At 41.9% G+C, this 24,924-nt stretch overlaps 2 protein-coding genes across 3 annotated transcripts; both read left to right on the forward strand.

Annotated features, from left to right (window-relative positions):
- Positions 1 to 289: 289 nt before the first annotated feature.
- Positions 290 to 8,419, forward strand: pfkmb (phosphofructokinase, muscle b). Of its 2 annotated transcripts, XM_079217710.1 has the most exons (22): positions 290 to 415; positions 1,682 to 1,755; positions 2,250 to 2,327; positions 2,609 to 2,798; positions 2,978 to 3,143; positions 3,233 to 3,277; positions 4,134 to 4,242; positions 4,351 to 4,446; positions 4,518 to 4,610; positions 4,741 to 4,866; positions 5,015 to 5,079; positions 5,165 to 5,228; positions 5,348 to 5,494; positions 5,575 to 5,645; positions 5,914 to 6,001; positions 6,087 to 6,239; positions 6,345 to 6,509; positions 6,586 to 6,647; positions 6,751 to 6,862; positions 6,968 to 7,067; positions 7,151 to 7,256; positions 7,903 to 8,419. In XM_079217710.1, the coding sequence occupies exons 1-22, from the start codon at positions 331 to 333 to the stop codon at positions 8,039 to 8,041; spliced, it is 2,334 nt and encodes a 777-aa protein (XP_079073836.1). In that variant the 5' UTR covers positions 290 to 330; the 3' UTR covers positions 8,042 to 8,419. The 2 variants fall into 2 exon arrangements, with proteins under 2 accessions (XP_079073836.1, XP_079073835.1); XM_079217709.1 differs by having other exon boundaries at positions 6,087 to 6,509.
- A 1,257-nt stretch (positions 8,420 to 9,676) lies between these two features.
- Positions 9,677 to 23,780, forward strand: espl1 (extra spindle pole bodies like 1, separase; the record flags this gene model as incomplete). The annotated part of the gene is made up of 31 exons (XM_079218690.1): positions 9,677 to 9,757; positions 9,977 to 10,279; positions 10,396 to 11,148; positions 11,352 to 11,453; positions 11,571 to 11,682; positions 12,666 to 12,793; positions 13,031 to 13,224; positions 13,315 to 13,557; positions 13,710 to 13,854; positions 13,959 to 14,118; positions 14,298 to 14,437; positions 14,691 to 14,825; positions 14,919 to 15,035; positions 15,139 to 15,310; positions 15,416 to 15,544; positions 15,657 to 15,813; positions 17,117 to 17,226; positions 17,430 to 18,574; positions 18,670 to 19,075; positions 19,337 to 19,462; positions 19,751 to 19,964; positions 20,134 to 20,339; positions 20,647 to 20,774; positions 21,223 to 21,345; positions 21,467 to 21,616; positions 21,701 to 21,868; positions 22,037 to 22,141; positions 22,258 to 22,373; positions 22,479 to 22,562; positions 23,068 to 23,232; positions 23,315 to 23,780. The coding sequence occupies 31 exons, from the start codon at positions 9,677 to 9,679 to the stop codon at positions 23,514 to 23,516; spliced, it is 6,519 nt and encodes a 2,172-aa protein (XP_079074816.1). The 3' UTR covers positions 23,517 to 23,780.
- Positions 23,781 to 24,924: the final 1,144 nt, after the last annotated feature.

The raw sequence follows: 24,924 nt of genomic DNA on the forward strand, positions 1-24,924 counted from the left end.
TGTGTACTTGTGTGTGCGTCTAAATTTGTGTGTGTGTGTGTGTGTGTGTGTGTGTGTGTGTGTGTGTGTGTGTGTGTGTGTGTGTGTGTGAGTATGTGTGTGTGTGTGTGTGTGTGTGTGTGTGTGTGTGTGTGTGTGTGTGTGTGTGTGTGTGTCTCGATGTCTGTCTGCAAGAGGATAGTTAAGCTGAGCACTTTTGCACCTGTTGTTACTTTCTCTTAGTCGGCAGGTTGAGTTAGAGGTGAGAGGCTCCTTGTACTCCACACAGTGCAGCAGGGTAGCAGGGCTTTTTACACTCAAGGACTATTTCCCTTAGCCAGCTCCAGGACCATGCCACAACCGGCTTCCACCGACCCCACCAAGATGGGAGAGGGTCGGGCGATAGCCGTGCTGACTTCAGGAGGCGATGCCCAGGGTGAGTGAAGGGTTTCCAGGGCGGTATGTGAGTGTGCGGTGCCAAGGCAAAGCATGTCTGCTGTTTGTACGCCTGAACAGGTGGTTGAGTGGATCTGGTGTGAGGGAAGTCACTACTTAGTAACAGGGATTAATGACATTTAAAGAAGTATTTGAGACATAAAGAGAGTTAGAAACTTAGAAATATATAATTATGATGCCTCTTTAATGGTCATTGGTTGTCCTAATAGTTACTGTAGCCTACATGCAAATATCAATACTACAGGTTTAAATGTTATACAATATGTCCTTTAGGTAGTTATTAGCACTAGAAATAACACAACTTTTTTACCTAAATTCTAGCCCCTATTTACTGTCATATTCAATCATAATTGCAGCTTCCTTTTATATCAAATTTGACGACTCGTAATTTTTTTATTAGCAATAATCATACTTTAATGACAACAGAGGTGCTATATATCGCAGAGCTAACTTATGGAGAAGGGCAACATGAATTCCTTCACTGCCAGCTTGGATGAAATTCTTCATCCAAGCTGCTGAAAGCGAAGAGTGAGGCAGCCGCTCCGCTGACCTTTAAGTTGATTAGAAATATATCCACTGTGACCTTTGGGAAGTGTGTCAGTGACCTCCACACAACCCTGGAGTTTTGAGCGGGTGAGACAGTGAGGTATCCATCTCTGTTTTTTTGCCTATTTGAAACTTTTCAAGAATTTGGTGTTTAAATGCAAAACTGCACAGATTGATTCCTTCATTACAACCTTACCTTTTTACTAATCTTGATATTCTTGAATCCAGGTTACTTCCTCTGGTCCATCTTCCTCTCCCTCTATAACACTGTATCTGTTATGGGTGTTAATTTTAGAGGCATGACCTTTCTGTCATGCGTTTGTAAAGTGGTTAGGTGAAGTGAGACGGCTGTCCTCGGCTTCTTTTCGTTCCTCTGCTCCTTTACACTGTAAGTGGAGTTGCTTTTGGCACCATTGAAGATCTAATCCCACCTTGTCCTTTAAGCAACCCCCTGAATATTGAGAGTGCAGACAGAAGCTCTCCATGATCACTGGCAATTTAACTGTTCCCAACAATGAATTTACCGGTACAGTCAAATCAAATTTTACTATAGTATTGTTTAATTTTTTTCACCACCACCATTATTCCATTCATTCATGTATTCAATTCAATGATTCCTGCCACCTGAGTGTAAGCGCTGTCACAAGGTTCTCATAAAATTATCTGAGCTAATGTGCACGCACACACACTGTGCCTACAGGAATGAATGCAGCTGTGAGGGCCACAGTTCGAGTGGGAATTTACACGGGAGCCAAGGTGTACTTTGTCCATGAGGTAAATACTTCACTATTTGATAGACCATCGATTGCTCGTCAAAATACATTCAAAAAGATGGTAAACATGCCTGTCATCAAGTTCCCACAGCTCAAGGCGCTCCCTTCAATTTGTACTTTGTACTTCAATAATGTACTGTCTGTCCAACAATCAAAAGCTACACAAGTTATTCAATTTACAATAATATAAACAGAAAAACCAGCTGGAACCACCGATGGTTGTCATTTTTGCATGAAAAGTGACATTAACACCAAATAAATCACAAGATTTGCTTTTGATTGGCGAATTGTTTTTGGCACTATTCCATTGTCAAACACACAAGATCAACCTCACCTATAGATGTCAAAAGCAAATCCCAATATAATTAACGCATCACCTGTTGGACTGAAATAGCTGCACATGGCAGAGAAAAAATATGGTTTAATTATTAAGCCTGAAGCTTCTTTTCAGCAATGACCCCTGTCCAAGGAGGTGATATTTTGTTTTGTTGACAGGGTTACCAAGGACTGGTGGATGGAGGAGACAATATCCGCCGTGCTACTTGGGAGAGTGTATCAATGATGCTACAGCTGGTGAGGAAAAGCATATTTATCTACACGTACCTCATCATCTCCACTCTGTTTTTAACTTGTGGCCAGTAGTGGAATGGATGATCAGTGTAACTCTAGCAACTCTTTAGCCTCTACGGTGCAGTTCTGTAGGTCAAAGGGTTATTTAAATGCCATGGTTCATTAAACAGTTTAAGGCTTAATGGACCCTCGACATGAGCTCCAGGTTTCAGATTACCCAACCCGTTTTTCTTTATCTGCCTTGTGATTTTTCATTGAAACTCTTTCTCCTTGCTTTATGTCAGGGTGGGACTGTGATTGGAAGTGCCCGTTGTCAAGATTTCCGCACCAAAGAGGGACGCACCAAGGCCGCTTGTAACTTGGTCAAGCTGGGCATCACCAACCTGTGTGTGATTGGTGGTGATGGCAGTCTGACGGGTGCCAACCAGTTCAGAACAGAGTGGAGTGAGCTGCTGGTAGACCTGATCAAAACTGGTGAGAGTAGACAAATGTATTGTTCTATGCAACACAGCCTCAAATGAAATGTCTCAAGCACATATCTGCCCCTCTATACTGATGTTATGGTACAAGTTGCTTTTGGTTTAGGCATAGTTCAGGCTCCAGCCACTCTTTGAGAATGAACAGCTTAAGAGTGTTGTCACCTGTGGTCTCAGGTAAGATCACATCAGCTGAGGCAAAGAGTTCCTCCCATCTCAATATCGTTGGCATGGTGGGCTCCATTGACAATGACTTCTGTGGCACGGACATGACCATCGGCACTGACTCTGCCCTGCATCGCATTATGGAGATAGTGGATGCCATCACAACCACAGCACAGAGGTATGCATGTGAATATTACTGCATTTATTGAATGGACAGACTTGCCATGCCATTTTAAGAGTCTTGACATGCTATGTGTTGTTGTGCAGTCACCAGAGGACCTTCATCCTGGAGGTAATGGGCAGGCACTGTGGGTGAGTGCAGCCTGTGTGTTGTCACTGTTACTGAACTGCTGGTTATACAATACCTACAAAACATACTGCATATGGATGAAATAGGGAAATGTCCCTTTCAACTACATTGGAGGAAGTAAGAAAGACAAAGGATCTACAGCCATGCAGCTCTGTGAGGCTGATGTTATGCTCAACAGAGGCAATGCTGTCCTGGCGATGTTTCGCTGGTAATAATGTTCACCATTATAGTTTAGCATGATATCATGCACACATTTTGCACTTGCCACAAGATACAGCCTTGGCTGGTGAGGATGTGATTACTTTTGAAGGTGTTTAGTTTGGGTTTTATTTCAAATATTTGTTATAATTGTGTCCTAATGATGGCGCTGGTAGAGGCAAGAATAGGTTTGACAGTTTATTGGATGAACTGAACCCACTGGTCTGAAAATGAACTTGCATATGACGCATATCGCATATTGTGGGCGACTGTGGTTCAGTAGTGAGCAGATCATCCTCAATCAGAGGATCGGCGGTTAAATCCCCAGCTCAGCTAGCTCATGTCAATGTGTCTTTGGGCAAGACACTTAACCCCAAATTATTCCCGTAGCTGTGCCCACGGTGTATGAACGTGTGTGAATGTTAGCTACTCCTGATGGCCAGTTGGCACCAAATAGTGTGAAAGTGCTTTGAGTGGTCTAAAGACTAGAAAAGTGCTATACAAGTACAGGCCATTTAACATTATATGATGCATTATATGATTTTTTAATTATTTTTTTTAAATCAGATTTATGATGAAACATCACCAGCCTTGGATACTTACTTACCTTTCAGTTTTGCAAAAGACACTTGAGCCCTGCGTATGACTCTTAACTTACAGTTACCTGGCTTTGGTGACAGCTCTGTCCTGTGGCGCTGACTGGGTGTTCATCCCAGAGATGCCCCCAGATGAGGGATGGGAGGAGCATCTGTGCAGAAGACTGACAGAGGTAAATGTCTTGTCCTGCATTGTCTTCAAAAACTAATTTAAACCTAGCTTCTTCTTTCTTTTTTTAAGTCTGCTTGTTGATCTTAAAGGTTTTCTCTGTCCCTCTCAGCAAAGAGGCCGTGGCTCACGTTTGAATATTATCATTGTGGCAGAAGGAGCAATAAACCGCAACGGTAAAGCCATCACATGTGACGACATTAAAGAGGTCAGTAATGACAAAACTCCAATATCAGCTCACATATAGGGTCTTTCTAAAATCCTAATCATTCTGTCCAGCTGGTATCAATGAAGCTAGGCTTTGACACCCGTACCACCATCTTGGGCCATGTGCAGAGAGGAGGAACCCCTTCTGCCTTTGACAGAATCCTGGTAATATTTCCTGTCCCATATATAAACCTTTTAAATATTAATTCCACTCATCATATTTTCGGTAACAATGTAAATAAACACTAGTGTGCCTGCTTCTCTAAGCGTCTGCTTTCTGATTGTCATGATTCAGGCCAGCAGGATGGGCGTGGAGGCTGTGATGGCTCTGCTGGAGGCCACACCAGACACTCCCGCATGTGTGGTCAGCTTGTCTGGAAACATGGCCGTCAGGCTGCCTCTCATGGAGTGCGTGCAAATTGTGAGTCAAATCTGTTCCAAATGCAAAACACATCATCTTTCTTCACTTTGTACAAAATGAACCAATGAACAAGCAAGCTTACAGAACTTTTTTTGTTCCGATTAAATTCTGAGTTTCCTCTTTGTCTTTTGACCTTCTGTCACATCAGACTAAAGATGTGACTACAGCTATGGCTGAAGGGAGGTTTGAAGATGCGGTGAAGCTCAGGGGAAAGTGAGGCATGCTCTTTTTCCTTTTCTTTTTAACATTCTCATGTGTTGTCTTGTGTTTTAAATGCCTGTACATTTCTCTACAATAGGAGCTTTGAGAACAACTGGAACACTTACAAAATGCTGGCTCATGTGCACATCCCTGAAGTAAAGGTCAGGATCTAAGTTGAACCATCTTATTGTACACGTATCTTATTGTACACTTAGTCAATAACTCCCAGTGGAAAATAAATGTATCTTGACAATTGTCTCTGTGAATGTGCCCGTGCCAGAGTAATATCAACATTGCCATATTGAATGTGGGAGCTCCGTGTGCTGGAATGAATGCTGCAGTTCGTTCGACTGTCCGGATTGGGCTCCTCCAGGGTCACCAGATGCTGGCAGTGCACGATGGCTTCGATGGCTTGGCTCATGGAAGGGTAAATTACACATTACATAAACAAACAAGACGGCTGTTACTTTCAGAGGATGATAGAGCATACCCTCTGTCCCTACACAGATTGAACCTATTGGTTGGTCTGGAGTGGCAGGATGGACTGGAAAGGGAGGCTCCCTGCTGGGCACAAAGAGGTGAAATATTTCAACAAACTACTTAGGGGTGACTGTGGCTCAGGGGTAGAGCAGGGTCATCCTTCAATCAAAGGCATGGCGGTTCAATCCCCAGTTCCGCCAGTCCACGTCGATGTGTCCTTGGGCACTTAACCCTGATTTGCTCCAGCAGGCTGTTCCTGCGGTGTATGAATGGTTGGATAGTCTTGATAGGCAGAGGTTGAAAGAATAGAAAAGCGCTATACAAGTACAGTCCATTTACCATCCTGTGTTTTCTCTTTTTATAAAGGTCCCTTCCACATGACTTTATGGAGGAGATCAGTCTGAGCATCACTAAGTTCAACATTCATGCTATAGTCATTATTGGAGGCTTTGAGGTGAGCAGCAAAGGAAAAGATTCACATCCCAAACATTAAAACTCAACATTTTACTGATTTCCTCGTTCCTCCCTGTCTTCACTAGGCATTTGTTGGTGGTCTGGAGATGGTGCAGGCTAGAGAGAAGTACGAGGAACTTTGTATTCCCCTTGTTGTTGTTCCTGCTACTGTTTCCAATAATGTTCCTGGATCTGACTTCACTATTGGCGCTGACACCGCCCTCAATACTATAACTATGGTACAATTCATATTGAACACAAAACAAACACCAGGCAATCCAAAAACGAAATATTGCTCACTACATTCTTCTTTTCTTACTTCTTTTTCTCTTTCTCATTTTCAGACATGCGACAGGATCAAACAATCTGCTGCTGGTACCAAGAGAAGAGTGTTCATTATTGAGACGATGGGGGGATACTGCGGCTACCTGGCAACCATGGCTGGCCTGTCATCTGGAGCGGATGCCGCTTACATTTATGAGGAGCATTTCAACATCCATGACCTAAAGGTCTGTCCTTGTCAATGTACAAAAGCTATAAAGCTCAGTGATGACATCAGTGGTCTCATACTAGACTTGTTTGTAGGTGAATGTGGAACATCTGGTGGAGAAGATGAAGACCACAGTGAAGAGAGGACTGATTATAAGGTTTGTGTGAATTAACATACATTATATTCCCAGTAGAATCAACTTTACAGTCTGCAGCTCACTGTAGCTTCACATCTCACCCAATATTCTACTTTTGTTTCAGAAATGAGAAATGCAATGCCAACTACACCACAGACTTTATCTTCAACCTGTACACAGAAGAGGGCAAGGGTGTGTTTGACTGCAGGAAGAATGTACTTGGACACATGCAGCAGGTGGGCCACACGATGCAGACCTTCTATTTGTTGTATGCGGACACATGATATATGATAAAAGATTTAATTTCATAAACAATAAGGAAACCTATCCTCTGTTATTAGGGTGGAACACCCAGTCCTTTTGACAGGAATTTTGGCACCAAAATGGGTATCAAGTCTGTGTTGTGGTTGACTGACAAGCTGAAGGAATGCTACAGACATGGTGAGGACATGTTGCATATTGTGGTCGTGAGTTCTGTGCTGCTAGTGCTCATGTGTATTATATTTTTAATCCCAAACCTACAGGTCGTATCTTTGCCAACTCTCCAGATTCAGCCTGTGTGCTGGGCATGAAGAAGAGATCTTTGGTCTTCCAGCCTCTGGCAGAACTTAAAGATCAAACTGATTTTGAGTAAGACTTAATTTCTATCCTCTCTTTTTATTTTATTGTTACTTATTCTCTTTTGCTTTGTTTTGTGTTTTCTCACATTACACAGTTAGGTAAAAAAAAAATATATATATATATATATATATATATATAATAAATATTGTACTTCAATAATATACCCATATTCATGTGATTGTGCCACATGGGTTTATAGGCAGTTGATTGCTAACATGTTAATATATTTTAAAGGGACAGTTCACCCCAAAATCAAAAATCAAATGTTTTCCTCTTGCCCCCCGTGCGATTTATCAGTCTAGATTTTTTGGGAGTGAGTAAAGCGCCAAAAAGATACATTTGAAAAACTTGACAGCAATATCTCTTTCCAGAAATCATAACCCGATTACACAAGATAATCATCTTTTCAAATGTGTTTTTTGTCGCTTTGCACACCACAAGCTGAGTGCCTGAGTGTATTTTTAATTTGGAGATTAACTATCCCTCTAACCTTGTTGTGAGTTGACTTTGGAGTCTTTCGCCCCCCCTAGTGGGCAAGAATTACTTAATCAACTTTAATTAAAATATCTCACATACATTATTTGACTTCCCAGGCTTTAAGGATGTTGTTCTTTTTCTTCTTCTTCTTTGCACTGACAAATGTTGTCCTCTGCAGACATCGTATTCCAAAGATACAGTGGTGGCTAAAGCTGAGACCCATCCTGAAAATCCTGGCCAAGTACAAGATCGATCTGGACACCACTGAAAAGACTGCTATGGAACACGTCATCAAGAAGAGAGGCAGAGATCCTTAGTAGCCTTTCGCTCTCTGACTGTTTGTTGTTAAAAGCACTCTTTAAACTCTCTCTCTGAGAAGTAATACAAACAAAGATGCTAATGATATCATCAAAACACATCGCTAGCAGGTGCTATTTTTTAAAGAAAGCATTTCTGCTGCCTGTGTCACAGCAAAAAAAGAAAATATTTGTATGGTGTAGTTTATATAGCTGTCTCCATACACCGAGGCTCATTGCAGTTATTGGTATCTGTCTTGTGCATCTGTGTCCATCTATTTTCATCTAAAAATCTAAATTGTATTTATTTTATTTGAATTGCATGTGGCTCGGGTCCAAATGTAAATCCTCTCAGACATTGATATTATAAATCATTGCAATCCCAAATAAACCTAAACCGTATTATTTATGTGTGAATTATTGAATTAGAATTTATTTGATTGCTGGTTACTTTTTTGCTTGTCCACACTTTGTTCACTCACTCCTCAACCCTTCAAAAATCATTCTGACAGAAGTTGTCTTTATAGTATATTGATTAACTGTTGTGACAGTAGTGGGCATTCCACAAAAAAATAAAAATCTGCTAAAGTTTGTTATGTTGCAAGTGGAAACAAACCCTTAATAATATTCATCTAGCATGCAGTTCCTTCTATAGAGGATGGGAAGTTTCAACTGTTTAAATACATGTGATCTGCAGTGGGCTAAGAGGGGGAGTGTGAACCTGTGCCCTCTGGTGGATATGTTACAAACTAAAATCTATTTCCATCACTCCATTCATCATCACAAATTATTTGGGATTTACAGTGACCATAAAAAGCATTCACCCCATGGAACCTTTAATGTGTTATTGTTTTACAATAGTGAATCCCAGTAAATGTAATTAGTTTGTATCAACCAAAAGCTGAGAGTATCGTGGAACTCCAAACATACATGTACAATTCCATTTGTTTAAAATCCAAAGCGCTTACTATACAACATTCATTCAAATAATACCGTAAAATACTGTTTTTAATCCATCTGAAGAACGCCCAAAACATGTGTCTCGGCCTACCTCACATGGCCGGACGACGGAATTGTTTTAATGACATTGGTTTACAGTACATGTTTCTGGGTTGTGTAGCAAATGTTTGAGCAAATACAGATGCAGATTAATGCCTACAAATGTTCATCTATTTCATGGTTTTACAACTCATTGTGAAACTACAGAATGTCCCTCTACTTCTTGTTAATGTATGATCATAAAACTACAATACCCACAAGTCCCAGACAGAACTTCCGGGTGAAAGCGGATGTGCTGTCTGATTGGTTAGCAAACACCTTTTCAAAAACAGTGCGCGGGGGTGCAGCTTCCATGATTCTTTAGGATTTGAATCTTTCAGCTTATGTAACTTTAGCAGCAACCTTTACCGCTGCTTAATTGTGTTGTTATGGAGAACAAGTCTGCCTTTTATCTGTCGTGGATATAAACGTGTGGCCGTAAAGGTGTCCTGCTTCAAGTAAGTTACTGCATGTTGTCCTGTTAAAGCTGGCAAACGTTAACGTTAGTCAAACGGCTTCATGTTGACGTTGATGCTAACGTTAGCTTAGCTACGCTCCTCGGTTAACCGAAGTTTAAAATCAAATGTACTTAATAACCGGGTTTCTACAGCTGCAGTCATGAAGTGTTTGAAAGTGGATGAGTACGTCAAGCGGACTTCTTCTGTGGAAGAGACTGAGCGGTTACTTCACGAGCTACAGGTTAGCATAATCATACAGATAAACCACTCGTATTCCTAGTAACGTTACACGGTATTAGTTTTCTACAAGCAAAGACGTTTAAACAATAAGCAGCAAGTTCCATTTGCTGTGTTAAACATGTTTTTGAGAAGAAAAATGCCAAAACACATTAGTTATTTATAAATCCCGCTTTTAAATTAATCTAAACCTGTCTTTTTCATTCATGAATATGTTTTGCAGAATTATGTGAAGAGTCGATCGGGCCTTCAGGGTCGCACACTGTGTGACCGGGTCATCAGGGCCTGTAACCATCAACTTGGAGTTGCATCACCTAATCTTGACCATGTCAGTCAGTTGGTCCAGCTGGTGGAGCTTTCCCTGCATGGCTATGACATTTCTGCAGCACTTGTGGCTCAGAGCAGTCCACTATACATGGAAAAGATAATTTTCCATATTGTCAAGAAGCTAAGCACACTAGAAGCTCACAGTCTGTGTAGCCATGTCGCTGGGTTGCTTTACAGCAGGCTTGCCTCAGCCCAACAGGTACGCATCACTTTTCTATTTTAGTTCATTTACATGTGTTGTGAATTCTACATCTGCACTGAATGATCACCTTTTTAGTGTCTGCGTTAACAGGATTGTTCTTATATGGTCCATAGGGTGAGGACTACAGTGTTCTTGTGCGGAGCTGCTTCTCGGTGCTCTGGAATGGACTATCTGCTACCAAAGAAAAGAAAATCCTGAATACCCGTGACAAACTCCACTGCCAGATACAATCGCTGAGCTTCCTTCTGTTGTTGGACATAGAAAGTGCAACCCCCTCTTTCTCCAAGGTCCCCATATATACAGAGGATGCCATCGCTGAATTTGAGGGTAGCTGTGAAGCGGTAACCAAGGACGATGCCTCTTTTCTTCTCCAAGAAATGCACACACTTTTCAACAGATGCTGGACTGATGGTCAAGGCTGTGAGGGGGGCAGGTCCAAGCAGTCTACTGAGACAGCAAGTTTATATCCGCTTTTTGAAATGGTGTTAACTGTAGTGAAGGTGCTTTGTAAGGCTGGCCAGTATGATCTGGCGTTCACCTTCTTGAATGACATCGAGAACAAGGTTGCAGGCAATGCTGACTGTCACCGTACAGCCATGGTACTCGGCAAATGGGCAGTAAAGATTCATTCTACAATGAAGGCTGGCGGAAAGAGTGGCCAGGCTTTGACAGAGTGTGCCAGGGCATTGAGGTCTCTTTCAGCTGCCCTGGGGGACAGAGAAGCTCATGCCGTCCTGGAAGGTTGTGGACTAGTGACATGGGCTGTCGAAACTGGCCACAGCAAGGCAATAAGTGGACCTGTGCTACTGGCTTGGTTTTCTTTTTGTGAGGAGCACCAAGAACGGCTAGTGAAGACGCTAAAGAAGGTGGGTATAGTTGGTGACTTTAGGAAAATTCGTTATTTTTGTTTGTGTGTTCTAGAAAAAAAAGGTAGGGGAATCATTCTGTAAAATAAGAGCACTGTTGGCTTTTTCTCAGTTGCCATTAAATAGCCATATTTAGGTTAAATTAATTTTCTTGAGGAAAATCTATACACATTACAAACCTTTTTGATTTTCTTTATTTACAGAATTCAACATGCCAGGCTGAGTGCAGCAGACTGCAACAGGCACTTTGCTTCAGTATTTACCAAGGCTTCGTGTTTGCTTACGAGAGCATGCTCGCATCACAGGTGAGGCTGCTTCTGTAATAGAACAAATAAGACCACTGAATCGCACAGTTGGAGCATGTTGCTGCTGTTCTAATTGTACTTCAGGTTTGAGTACTGATTGTGATTTGTTGTTCTCAGCTGGAGAACAGTGACACATTGGACAGAGTGCTGCTCTACTGCCAAGCCACAGCTGGACAGATGATGACTGAACTGCGTAAACTGTCTAGTGAAAACCTTCTCGTCAAAGCAGGTGATATTACAGTCTAGATTGTTAACATGTCAGGCAGGGTAGGAAATTTGAGGGGGGGGGGGCACCCTCTGCCCCCCCCCCCTCAAATTTCCTACCCTGCCTACCCTGCCTACATTTTTTCTATAGCGCCAGATCACAACAGAAGTAATTTAAGGTTCCCTTTCCCAAAGGACCTTGTTCTGTTATTAAACAAACTAAACGGTCTTATGTTATTGATCTTATCTACACGACGGCATGTCATTTCTGTCTCTCTATGGTCGCACGTTTACAACTCTTCACTGCTCTCAGTACCGCGCACGGTGGAGTACCGCGCACGGTGGAGTTCCGCCCCGATGCTCACAGACACGTGTGTGTGTGTGTGTGTGTGTGTGTGTGTGTGTGTGTGTGTGTGTGTGTGTGTGTGTGTGTGTGTGTGTGTGTGTGTGTGTGTGTGTGTGTGTGTGTGTGTGTGTGTGTGCGCGCGCGCGCACAGGTGAGCGCTGAGCACTCACACCAGCGGAGAATCGACCAATATGTGGCGTGAAAACGCTTTGAAACGCTCCCAGGGTGAAGACTGCAGCACTCGCTACTCCTGCGCGGAGCACCGGAGTAGCTCTCCTGCTCCAGGTTCAATAGAAACGAGCCAAAGTGCTTGTGTATTGTACTCAAAACTGAGCCTGCTGCCTGCGCATGCGCAAATCGCCGAACCTTTGCCTATGGCAACTAGACCGGGTCTTATAGGCTACGATGTTTTTGACGAGTTCATTAAATTATCATAATTATTAGAGGAAATTTTGGGGGCATTTTTTGCCCCTCTCCTAGTGATATCAGAGGCAAACTTATATTTCTTAGGGGCAGTTTTGCCCTTTGCCCTTGTGTATTTCTGACGCTGATTTCAGGTCTTGTGATTGGTTCTGAAATGCTTAGTTAAATTGCAATATATAGACGGTTCACATTTTATTGTTCTACTGAATGACATTTTAAGATTATCGTGTGTCTTGCAGTGATTGCTGTGAGCAACTTGGCATGTGGATTTTACAACCGGCGTCTCTATGACCAGGCCTTCACACTAGTTGAGATTGTCTGCAAAGATCTATGCAAGAATTGCCCTGTCTCGCTCTCTGTCGATAGGGTAAGTCCTTTTAAGTGTGTTTTTATTTATTTATTTATTTGGCATATCGTATACCTTCACATTAATACTATAGTGTATAAATCATGTCTTTATCTTGAATGGGCTTGGTTGTTGGTATACAGATTACCTCCTGATTTTAAATAGGCTGTGATGGAAGTAAACCCAAATGATCCTGAGAGAAGAAGAGACATTTTTTTTTACACATCTCAATCATTAACATGGCTTTTGACTACCTAGTTGAGTCGCCCCTTCATGCTGGCCGTGCAGACGTCTAGGCGGGGTGGACAGCTGGAGCGAGCATTGGACTGGGTAATCCTGTGGCTGAAGGCTTTGGGGGACAAAATCACTACCCATATGTCTGAACCGGTCTCCCTGTGGGTGAAAACAAAGACTGACGCTACTCGTAACTCTGAGGAGGATATCCGTCTCAGGTACAGAGAAACTTGATTTTTATTTTTTCATATAGAGGATGTGTTTTGTAGATTTTTAATAGAAAGGAAACTTGTCCCATCCTGAAACAGAACATTACACGATGGTTTTGGTCCTGACGTCCCAGATGAGCGAGTAATGCTTTGCCTATTGGAGGAAGAGTTGCGTTGCTATAAGGACGTGGCAGGAGACACGGCCCAGGAGCGTTACAACACACTCTGTGATCTGTTGGACATCTGCCACGAGGACAGCTCCCACACCCATCTGCGTGCCGTCTACCTCTGTGACATGGCCCAAGTTGTGTGTTATCAGGATTTCAGTGAACAGACTGACTGGTAGGAGCTTGTATCTACATAATTTCTAATGAGTGGTGCTCTTTGACATTTACAAATACACTGTTTTATTTGTGTGGTTGGGGCAAATAATTTAGCAGCTGGCAACTTAAGGCAACAGCTTACTGTCTCTGTGTTCATTTGTAACTGTACAGCACAGCGGTTGATTTCACCCATGAAGCTTTACGGCTACTTGAAGAAGAACCAGAGACTCCAGAGAATGCTGACAGACTGAAGGATGACAAGGCCCATGCTTTACTTTGGCTCTATATCTGCACTCTTGAGAAGAACCTTCAGGAGGTGAGCTCTATTATTACTGGAAATCAACTCTCTTTAAGTCTTGGTTTAATACACTGGCCAACTGTCGTGTGATTAATTAATGGGGCTTGTTTGTTTTTGGTCAGACCATTGACAGGGACAAAAAAATGAGAGAGTTGCGTGAGCAGACACGGTGTGTGGCCAATCAAATGGAAACCAATGATTTTGATTATGAAGACAAGCAGAAGACACAAGACAGCATCCTGGTCTATGAAGGCTTGCATTTTAACCTGGCTGCAGAGAACAGTAAGAGCCCTTTTTCGTATCATTAATCATCCTACTATAGACACATGACATGATAGTTATACTTGTACCATAATCTGTTGTTTTGCTATTCTGAACACATCTCTGCTAGGCACTATTGGTGGGTCTAGTCACCTTGCTGTTTTTGAGATTAATATACATATTTTTTTATTTCCTGAAAGAGTTGTGCAAGCCTTTGGAAAGCGCACTTGAGGAGTGGTCCGCTCTTCTCCAGAGACGCGTGTTGCCTTCTGTCAGAAACTCCAAACAGACCTGTAGCTCCATCGCTGTGACTGCAGCTCTCTTTAAACTCAAAGGAAAGGTAAAAATACATTCTGGAGGGTCTCTTTTTAGTTTCTCTCTCATCACCAAATTGATTACGCTTCTATCAAATAAGTAATCACTTGGTTAAGAACTTTGGAGAAGAATTGTTTTAATTTAGAAGTTTTACTGGAAGAAATACATAGATGTGTATGTGCTATTTTATGGTGTATTCTGTGGTCAGGTTATTATAAGTATTGTTCACATCATTGATAATTAATCTGCGTATTTATCTAATCTAATTTCTTATGTAGCCTCTAAAGGCTTTGGAAGCTTACCAGCTTGCGATTGGACTTTCACGCCAACTTGCAGATGCCCACGGCTGTGCCAGCTCCCTTTGTCAATCAGCCAGCCTTCTCCTAGATATGGGCACTCCTGAACTGGCTTTGGTAATGCAGTTTTGTAATAATTATTCGTAGCAAACATACTATATCTCATTTTATATACTATATCTCACTTTGTTTATTGTGCTGATTTTTAAGGCCCAGCTAGAGCAAGCAGACATGTTTCTTACCTCTGTTTCGACTGCTGATGGACCTTCTTCTCTCTCTATGATGGCCATTCTGTTGAAAGCTCAGTACTGCTACAGCACAGGACAGGTCAGTGCCATGTCTGGAAGCATTATTTCTTGCATTGTTATTGTGCTTTTGCTGGAATAGGTGATTCTGTTAAATGGCCCCTTTTCTGTTGACCATATCGCAGGTGGATCGTGGAGTACCGTATCTGTGTGAGGTACTTAAAGAAGTGAACAAGCAGAGGCAGTCAAAGAGTTGGTACCTGCTGCGTGCTCGGATGCTCCAGACCTGCAGCTCCTATCTGAGTTTAGACACAGCTGCACTGCCACAAGCCCAGAGAAGCCATATCACACAGCATGGTTAGATAAAGCATTTGCACCACTATCATTTTTGTTTTGCATCGTGAGAATGTGGAGAGGAGGTTTGTAGCTTTAATGAAGTAAGAACATGTGATTGTGTCTCAGGTCTAAATAGCCCGGACAGTGCCCTATATGAAAGTCTGAAGCTTCTCTGCAGCCTGCTGGTCACTTTAGTGGGGAAGGGCCTATATGGGTCAAACGGCAGCAGCTCAGACATGCGCTTCATCGACCAAGGTAGGTTTCTCCCACACATGAACTGAATGAAAAAGGTTCTAATACCTTATTGATGTCTCTTTTAGTGCCGTCTGCCATGATACTCTCACTCTCCCTCTTGATCTATGAGCAGGAGATAACTTGGTGATGAAGTGGCAGCTGCTCTCAGAGCTTCTGAACTGCTCTATGAAGGTCGTGGCTGTGAGGAGCAGCTGTGGAGCCGTCAACGATGCCAGGCTCCAATGTCTAGAAGCGCTCAAACTGGCCATCAAGCTGCAAGCGCTCAGCCAGTACGTACACATGCATGGTCGAGGGTTAAAATGTAAATGGTGAAGCAGTGTCCAAAAGATATTGTGCTCTGATATTATTGTTGTTTACTGGCCATTCTTAAATAGGGTTGGGTACCGAGAACCGGTGCCAATATGGCACCGGTTCCAACACGTCCGGTACCTACTGGACCGAAAAGCAACGCAGATTTCGGTGCTTCCTTCCGGTGCCTGAGCTGATTTAAATACTTTTTTTTTTTTTTTACACTACTCTGTAAAGTTGCACGGTATATAGATACTAAAAAGGTAGCGCGGTACCCGCACGCCAAAAACGATTATAAAAATAGCGCGGATCAGAGTGCACTCGCTGCGGCGCTGTCTGCCTGCATGCAGAGCGGGGCTTAAGGGGGCGGGGCTTCCAGCGCTCACACACACAGCGCGCGCAGAGATCGCTGGAGACACGAGCACGAGCTTTTGAACGTCCATCCACAGCTTTCTGGAACAAATCTCTCCCAGTTGATATTAATGATGACGTGTAGTCCAGTAAAGCAGCAGTTTGTAGAAGCCATCAGTGTCTGAGTTCTGTTGCACACGGTTCCATCAGAACACCTGATGCTTGTGTCTGTTCTTTTTGAAGTTAAAAGGTTTGAAGTCAAGTATTTTGTATGTATTTATTTATATTTATAGTATACTTTAAACAGTTAATATTTTGTTCAATTTGAAGAAAAAAAATTGCCTTGGCAATAAAAAAGTATCGGTTCAGGCACCGTTTAGGCACCGGTATCGGTTTAGCACCGGTATCGGAAAAAACCCAAACGATACCCATCCCTATTCTTAAATTATTTTTTTTTCCTGCAGTGTACAATACTAAACTTATCGGCAGGTCACAACTTGTTTCTGCTTATTTTTTGTGTGCTGTTAAGCGTGTTTATCCATTTATTGGTCCTGAAGTTTTTACTGCAGTCCCTTTTTTAATTGTTCAAATATAATCTATACAGTATAGTTCTCTTGTGTATTTATTTATAAAGAAATACTAAATGTTATAGTCAGTCATATACCCACCCTGTACAGTCAACTGCAATCTAATACAACAGCCATGTAATAAATCCCAATTATAAGATGATTATTATGGATTCCTGCTGTTTCAACTCTAAAATATAAAACAGTCCAGAAACAAAGTATAAACAAAGATTTATATTACTGCAATTACACTGTTTAACAGTGTAATTGCAGTAATATAAATCGGTATAACTATATGAATTTGTTCTAATAGTACATACTAAGTAATGCTGTCTTCATAATTTATTTTCTCTTGTCGTTGTTTTAGATGTGCTGAGCTGCTGGTGATGAAAGCTGAGTTGGAACTGATGCAGGGGGAGAGGGAGGAAAGTAGAATTGATTTAGACAAAGTCAGAAACCTTCTGGAACTCTGTACAGGTATGTTGAATACAAACCTTCTGCTCAAATAAGGCTGGATATTGGTCCAACATGTGTATTTGGCTTATAGTAAAATTGTGTATTTTAAAAGTTGTGGTCATGTTTATTCCCGGTAAGTTGTAAAAAATAAGGTTATTGTCTAATTTAAAGCATGTCTTTTCCTTGTACTGTATAACGGACCTCTATTTGTTTCTTTTCCTCAGATTCTTCTGATCAGGTGCAGAAGGCTGAAGTGAAAATCAAACCGAGGAAAGGTCGCCCGGCACAGAAATCTCAGTTGCTCCTTCCTGACGTAGAGGATGATCTTAAGGGCATCCTAAGCACTAGGTGGATTGGCAAAGAACCTGTAGTGAGGGATGTGGCCAGCTCCCCGCCCCTTAAAGCCCAGCCTCGCCGCTGGCTCTCCTCCCTGGCGCATGAATCTGACTGCCAATGCCCCTGCTGCTCGGAGCCATGTCTGGGCCGTGCCACTGTTCGCTGGGCAGCTACACAGGCTGATCTGGTACTGCAGCTAGATCCCAATGAAGCCAAAGTCAGTTTTAAACTTCAGACGGCAACATTAGCTCGCTGTAAGAGTGTTGTTGCCAAACTTGGGGCAAAATTGGCTAAGCTCTTCCCTCCCTGTGGCCCCGGCAAACGCCCCTCTAAGCCCTCTCTGATGCAGGACGTGGTGGGCCGTGTCTACCTCAACATGGCCCTGTCTGGACTGGAACCAAGGCATAGCAAGGTCTATGGCATATGGAAAGTACTGGAAGCAGGCTTGGCATTTGTTGATTCCACACCTTCTCCTATGCTAGGACCTGTGAGAGCAGGCCTAATGGCAACCAAAGCCATTGTGTCATTGGTTACCTTGGCTGAGAAAAAGGGCTGCAGCCCAGAGGAGCTCTTCTCAAATGTTTGGACTTGGAATGCACCAAAAGAGGATAAAAAGCTGAAATCTGAACAGAAAGTGGTGGCTCCCTCATCCGTGCTTAAGAAGCCTAAAGGGTCCAATAAAAACCTAGATATTCCTGACGAAACAAAGGAGGCCAAGAAGGTCAAGGTTGTCAAGCCCAGGAATCAAGTGACAAGCTTTTCAACCAAAGGAAAGGGACTTGTTCCCATGACACCAGTAATGGTAAAGCCTGAGTCATCTAGTAGGAAGCTTGACTATTTTGACTTTGACACGGTGGTACCTACATTGGCCTGCACTCCTATTCAAAAGGTGAAAGCCCCTTCTTCAGTGCAGAAAGCACCGAGGACTGCTTCTAAGCTCCAGTTTCATGTGTATAAGGAGTTGTCTCCAGTTCAAGACAAACCCCAACCTGTGCCCGCTGCCCCCAGACGCACAAAGAAATCACGTTTTGTGGTAGGCATCTAATTGAAGCAGTTTTTATTGTTGCGAAAAATATACCGCTTTTTATGTGTTTTATTAACTGTCTTTTTTTTTGTATTTCAATACAGGTGGAGTTTAGCGATGAGAGTGACACGGAAGCCAACATCCCGGCAGAGCCCAAGGATAAAATAGATGTCCCTAAAAAGCGAACCACCACAAGAAGAGCTGCGCAGACCTGTAAAACAGCCCCAGATCCACCTGCAGAGAAGGTCCCACCCAAGAGGCAGACCAGGGGTAAGAAGACCACTGCAATGCCGCTGATGACTTCTGAGGATGATGAGTCTTTGGTCAACCAGACTGCCTCAACCAGAAGAGGAAGAACTAGAAGGGAGCTGTCCAGGGTAGAAGCAGATTCAGTGGAGGAGCCAGACAAGATGAGGACCATTGAGGAGGACACTAATCAAGTTCTGGACATTAGCATTGAGCAGCTCAGGACATCTGACTCTGAAGAGGCTGCTTCAAGTAAAGATACAGGTGTGTATTTTGTGCACGTTTGTGAAACTCCCCATTAATGACTAAACATGTAACTTAATTACCTGGCATTTGCACAAAATTTACCACGATAGGTTTATTTTGTGCCATCCATCATCATATTGCTTGTTGAAACATGCAGTTTAGTGATGCCTTCAAAGCTCACTGTTAATGATTTGAAACTCGATAATAATGGTCATCACTGTATCTAACAACATATTGATAAAGAGCCAGAGTTCTAATCTCTTTCTTGACTCTACATAGATTTAGAGGTTTTGAGAAGGGATATGAGTGGTGAATTGGAGAGAGACGACTTGTCTGAAATAAGGAGCAGAACCCATCTGAGAGAAGGTCTACAAACTCACCTCTCTCATTCATACACCAGGCCAGGTGAGGCTTTACACTACTGCAGTTGGTCTGAATTATGACACTATCTTTATGGTATAATGTATCCTTTTTTTTTTTATTGGAGTCCGACTCGCAATCTTGTAATGTAACTTTACAATATGTGTGTATGAGAGGAGGGAAACATGCCACTAATATAGGGAAAGCATCTTGTAATGAGAAATAAGGGTTACGATGCCTAAAGTAAAGAAGTAAACACTGTTGGTCTTCATTGTAGCTATTTAACCTTCTTACCTCCAGTTGTGTCTGTAATTTAAATGTTTCTTCTCTCAGACAATCTTTCTCTGGAGGATGTTGAGTCGTTGCTCCGAACAGCATGGCTGGCCCTCCAGCACTTCCCCTCCCCAACTATCTACCCGACCCTCTGTGATCTCCTGGCCTTGACCAGAGGACAGCAGGACCCCATAACTACAGCCATGCTGCACGCCCACTCTTTGGGCATCACAAATCGTCATCACACAATCAGGCATTTGGCCAGTTCTCTCAAGTAAGCATAGGTCTTGTATGTACAGTGCAATGTCGTGATGTCCCTCTGACCAACACTTTTAGAATATATTTAAAATAATTGTTTTGACAGCTCAAGGCTAAAGATTATTTTAAATTGACAATATTACAAATGGTTTAATTAATGTTGCTTTGTGTCATCATTCGAACAGAAAGCTGAGAAAGGTGTCCAGTGAGTTAGCAGACAAGATGGATGCTCTGAGTATAGATGAGGTCACTCCAAACGCGTCCAAGAACTCCACTGAACAGAGGTTTTTGCGGTTGGAGAACATCTTCTCCTTCCCAACTGCTGACTCTGCTGCTTTCCCCAAGAGCCACTGTCAAGAGTTTCTCCAACTAATTCAACAGCTTCCCCCAGGTAAAGTAAGAAATACTGTCTTGATCTCAAACTGGGTAAATGTTCATGTTTGTTTCCATCAAAATCTGTTTTGCATTATTAGAGGTTATGGCTAAGTTTTAGATATCTGTGATAAACTCACAATAAAAACTTGCTCAGAGATCAAAATCCAAACGAGTATGTCATTCCTTTTGCTACTGTAGCTATACTAACTCGGTGAGTGTGAGCTGTTTCTTCTCCATAACCTGATTTAATTCAGATTACTATTGCACTGCATTATGCTCATGTACTATTATCCTTTCTTTATGTGCATCCCTCTCCTTTACAGGGGTTACTGTGTGTGTGATGTCTGTGCTTGGAGTAAAACCTGGGGAGATGGGTGACAACGTCATGCTGTCACGTCTTGAGAAGGGATCTGCCCCTGTCACTGTTCACACCCCTACCTCTAAACAACAGGTTAGGGGACAGTACATTATTTTCTGAGTCGAATGGTAGCCTTAATCTAAAACCAGATAAGTATATTGTGCTGTAAGTGTTTAGCAATGTGGTGACACAAGTTACTTTAAAATCTTGCCATGCTCATACTCTCCCATCTTTTATCAAGTAGCCTAGCTTAAAGGGAAATATTTACTACAGCTGTAGCTGTATTTATTTCAAATATAAAGGCATCGATAAAAATATTTTAGAAGACAGTCCTACTCCATATTCATCCGAAATGGTGAATGCAGCAACTGCTTTTTTGCATCAATGAGTCATTACGTCACACTAAATTCAATAGAAAAATAAATGAATAAAAGATTGCAGTGTAATACTATGATGTGGAAGAAATGTTTGCTTGACTTGGAATTTCCCTGTGGTTTATCATGAACTTCCGTGATTATAATGCTGTCTCTGTGTTATGCAGCACTCCATCGGTTGGCTGGTTCAGGAGATAGATAGTATTCAGGTGGAGCAGAAGCTGGTGAGCTCTGTGTCTGAGAAAGCCAAGTGGTGGGAGGGCCGCGGGGCACTTGACTCTCGAGTTGGGGTAAGTGGGGAAGAACGAGGGTGCTACTGGGGAGTCTCGGGGGACTTCAAAATGTCTGCGTTATTTACGCAGTCTCACTTAAAAGTTATACACTTCCACTAAGAAAACACATTTCTTTCAGAAACTGTTGAAGGTGATGGAGAAACTGCTGGGGTGCTGGTGGAGCTTTCTCCTACCCCCGTCATTGGATCCTAAGCTCTCCAAACAGGCACAGCAACTTTGCAAGTCTTTGTCTGCAAAGGGAGTGATAGTCAGTGAGGAAATGTTGACGGTGTGTGTTATGTTTCCGTCTTGATTTCTGTTGGAAAAGGAACAGTAAAGCAACATCTACTCACATTACACTTCTGTGTTTCAGGCTGTGCTGTCTGCCTCTCCTGTGCTCTCACAAGAGGACCTCAAGAGATTTGCTCTGGGAGTCTCTCTGCAGTGGGATACAGAGTGTGACCAGCTTCTCCAGACAGCGGTGTCCCAGCTCGCTTGCAGAGATGAGCCCCGCGGTCATGTGGTTCTCATCTTGGACAAGGTTGGTTTCGTCATCTCTATTAAATAATGCATTTTCTTATAGCCTGATTTGTACATAGTGGGGCCTTTCTGGGAGAGAAAATACCTTCAAACGCACTTGTGTGATATGTTCTTTGTGAGGTAGGATGGTGCTAAAATGAAGAGGTATCTTCTCCCGTTTCTCTTGCAGTACCTTCAGAAGCTGCCGTGGGAGAGCACCTCCATATTAAAGTCTCACTCTGTCAGCCGGATGCCTTCTCTGCACTCTGTAATTGGACTGAGCATTCAGAATGAGGTACGATTAAGCTCCATTACTGTGGCAATATGGCCTGTGGTGAACATGTAATTTACGTCTCGACAGTTAAAGTGAGTGGTTGTTACGGATATTGTTTTTTCAATCGTCCCCTTCAGACTGACTCTCAATCCATCCTAAAGCAAGGCGTGGATGCAAAGCAGGTGTTTTATGTGGTGGACCCTGATGCCAATTTAAGAAACTCTCAAGGACAATTCAAGGAATGGTTTAGCAGGTGAGACCGACACTCATGACAGATGAAACCTTTCGATCTGGCAGTAAGTCTTCATGTCATCAGCCGGTTTTCTTCCCATTTACTACATTACCGTTCTCATTACAGTCAACTGGATTGGGACGGCGTTTGTGGTGTTGCTCCTGACTCGAGTCAACTGGAAGAAGCTGTTGCTACAAAGGATCTATACATGTGAGTTTGATCTTAAGTATCCTGATAGGTAGTGGAAATAATACTTGCAGTTTGTAATACTGCAAAATGTGGAAAATAATGCATTATGAAAGTTCTTCAAAATCACTGTTTTAACCAATTAAAGCTAAACACAATTCTTTGATCAAATAGCAGATCAACAGGCACATTATTTTTTGCCTGTTGATGCTAATATTTTATTTTTTTCCAGCTTCACTATTCACTAAACAATTCATCTTTTTAATTGAGTTGGTAGATTAATCTAATTTAAAATTGTAGCTCAATTCCTGTCACAGATTATTTTCTTTTCAAACTCCCAAAGAAAAAGTATTCAAAAACATATTGTAAAATAATTATAAGAGGATAACCTTTAACAAACACTATGTAGTGGGTTTAAAAAAATAATAATTCAGTTGTAAAAGGTTCATGTTTTATACTGAGCTCTTTGATTTGACAACCAGTTTTACTTTATCGGTGTCCATGTCCTTCTCACCCCGGGATGCTTAAGTTACGTGGGTCATGGTGCAGGCGCACGATTCTTCGACGGCCAAGCGGTCCTGAAGCGGCCGATGAGAGCAGCTTCTCTGATCTTTGGTTGCAGTAGTGCCGCTCTGGCAGTGCGCGGCAATCAGGAAGGACAAGGCATCGTCCTCAACTACCTCACAGCAGGCTGGTGAGATTAAATTTACTCGCAGTTGAATAAGGATCGGTTAAATGTGTCCTATGAATACATTAAAAACTTGTTTTTCCCGTAGCCCCCTTTTTTTGGGAAACCTGTGGGATGTCACAGATCGGGATATTGATCGCTTCACCAAAGTCTTGTTGGACTCCTGGTTATCTGCTGGTTCCGGAGCGTCCCTCCTGGATTATATGGGCCAATCACGTCAGGTCACGCACATGAAACACCTCGTAGGAGCGGCACCTGTGGTGTATGGCTTACCTGTTCACCTGCAGTAGATGAGCTGGAAAACCCAAACTCTGCTAGAAACAGAATGTATACAATATCTGAATTGTATTGTTTCAGCACACGAGCTGGAGGAAATTACTTTAACTTAAACTTTGTTTCGTGGGTTTTGGCAATTTATTAAAGTACTGCATTTTTATTTTATTTAAACCAATGTTTCGATTTTTAAACCAATGTTTCTATAGTGTGAATGGTTTTAAATATCTTGCAAATTTTTATAAAATGTTTGAATGGACATTTAATGTGTTGATTAAACTTTTTTTTTTTTTTTTAATAAATGTGTTCTCCAATACAGTCGGTGTCTGGTTTGTGGAAATTACTTCGTAATTAGTCACATTGATGGAAATGTACAGTATTATCTTCGACAAACAAGAAATATGTTCAGAGTAAAATGTGAACCAGTTTCGATCATTTGGATAAAATCTATTTACTCTGGGACCTAGTTAGATCTTACACAACACATAGATCTTGTTCTTACAACACTTGTTTGTATTTCCTTGAAACTCTTGTTACAGCTAAAGCTATGAGATGCTTAATGGATAAATCATTTTCTCAATTTTGTAGAGTTGGCTCTATAGGCAAAGCAAGTTTATTTGTATAGCACATTTCAACAAGGCGATTCAAAGTGCTTCACATAAAACCATTATAAGCATCAAAACATAATGCAGAAGAAAACAAGATTTAAAAACATGAACATTCATTAAAACAGTCAAAAAGCAAAAAATAGAATAAAAGTTGCAGTGCAGTTTAAGAAATGAAATGCTGTAGTGAGATGCAGAACTTGATTGATTATCCTTTAATCTGGTTCAATTAAAGGCAACAGCAAACAAGTCTTCAATCTGTATTTAAAGGAGCTGAGGGTCTCAGCAGACCTGCAGCTTTCAGGAACCTTGTTCCAGATATGTGGAGCAGAAAAGCTGAACGCTGCTTCTTCATGTTTAATTCTGACTCTTGGAACAGATAGACATTGATTAAAAGCTCCTAAGTGTTGGCTGTAATGTTGAGGGGGATTTCATTTGCATATTGACATTTAAAGTAAAATTAACTTTGGGTAACCCGAACTGGAAATTACATTCCGATCATATGAATTTAAATTATATTGCTATTTTCGGTCATTAAATGTCAGTTTGCAGGCTCACAGTACAAATTATACATTAAATGGAGATGACTGAATTTGCAATTTCAAGTTTACTTACCAGTATTAAAATGAAATGTCACTGACTGACGGACATATTCTAGGGTATGTATTTGTATTTGTTTGATTGGTAATGTAATGCAATGAAAAACAAGAGTGAGTTCTATCATCATGACATTAATTTGTTCAAACGATTATATATTGTGAACCCTACATTTCCCAACGTACAATATGGTCTGTATATATATTGTATACGTGTGATATGC

The sequence above is a fragment of the Taurulus bubalis genome, assembly GCF_910589615.1.
Source record: "Taurulus bubalis genome assembly, chromosome: 5".
NCBI lineage: Eukaryota > Metazoa > Chordata > Actinopteri > Perciformes > Cottidae > Taurulus > Taurulus bubalis.

What these genes read in the sequence shown, in the direction of transcription:
- pfkmb (XM_079217709.1), top strand. Translation starts at nt 331, where the DNA reads ATGCCACAACCGGCTTCCACCGACCCCACCAAGATGGGAGAGGGTCGG. An exon ending in AGGTGTACTTTGTCCATGAG is followed by an intron (nt 1,756 to 2,249) that starts GTAAATACTTCA and finishes TTTTGTTGACAG; the next exon opens with GGTTACCAAGGACTGGTGGA. An exon ending in GAAGGAATGCTACAGACATG is followed by an intron (nt 7,068 to 7,150) that starts GTGAGGACATGT and finishes CCAAACCTACAG; the next exon opens with GTCGTATCTTTGCCAACTCT.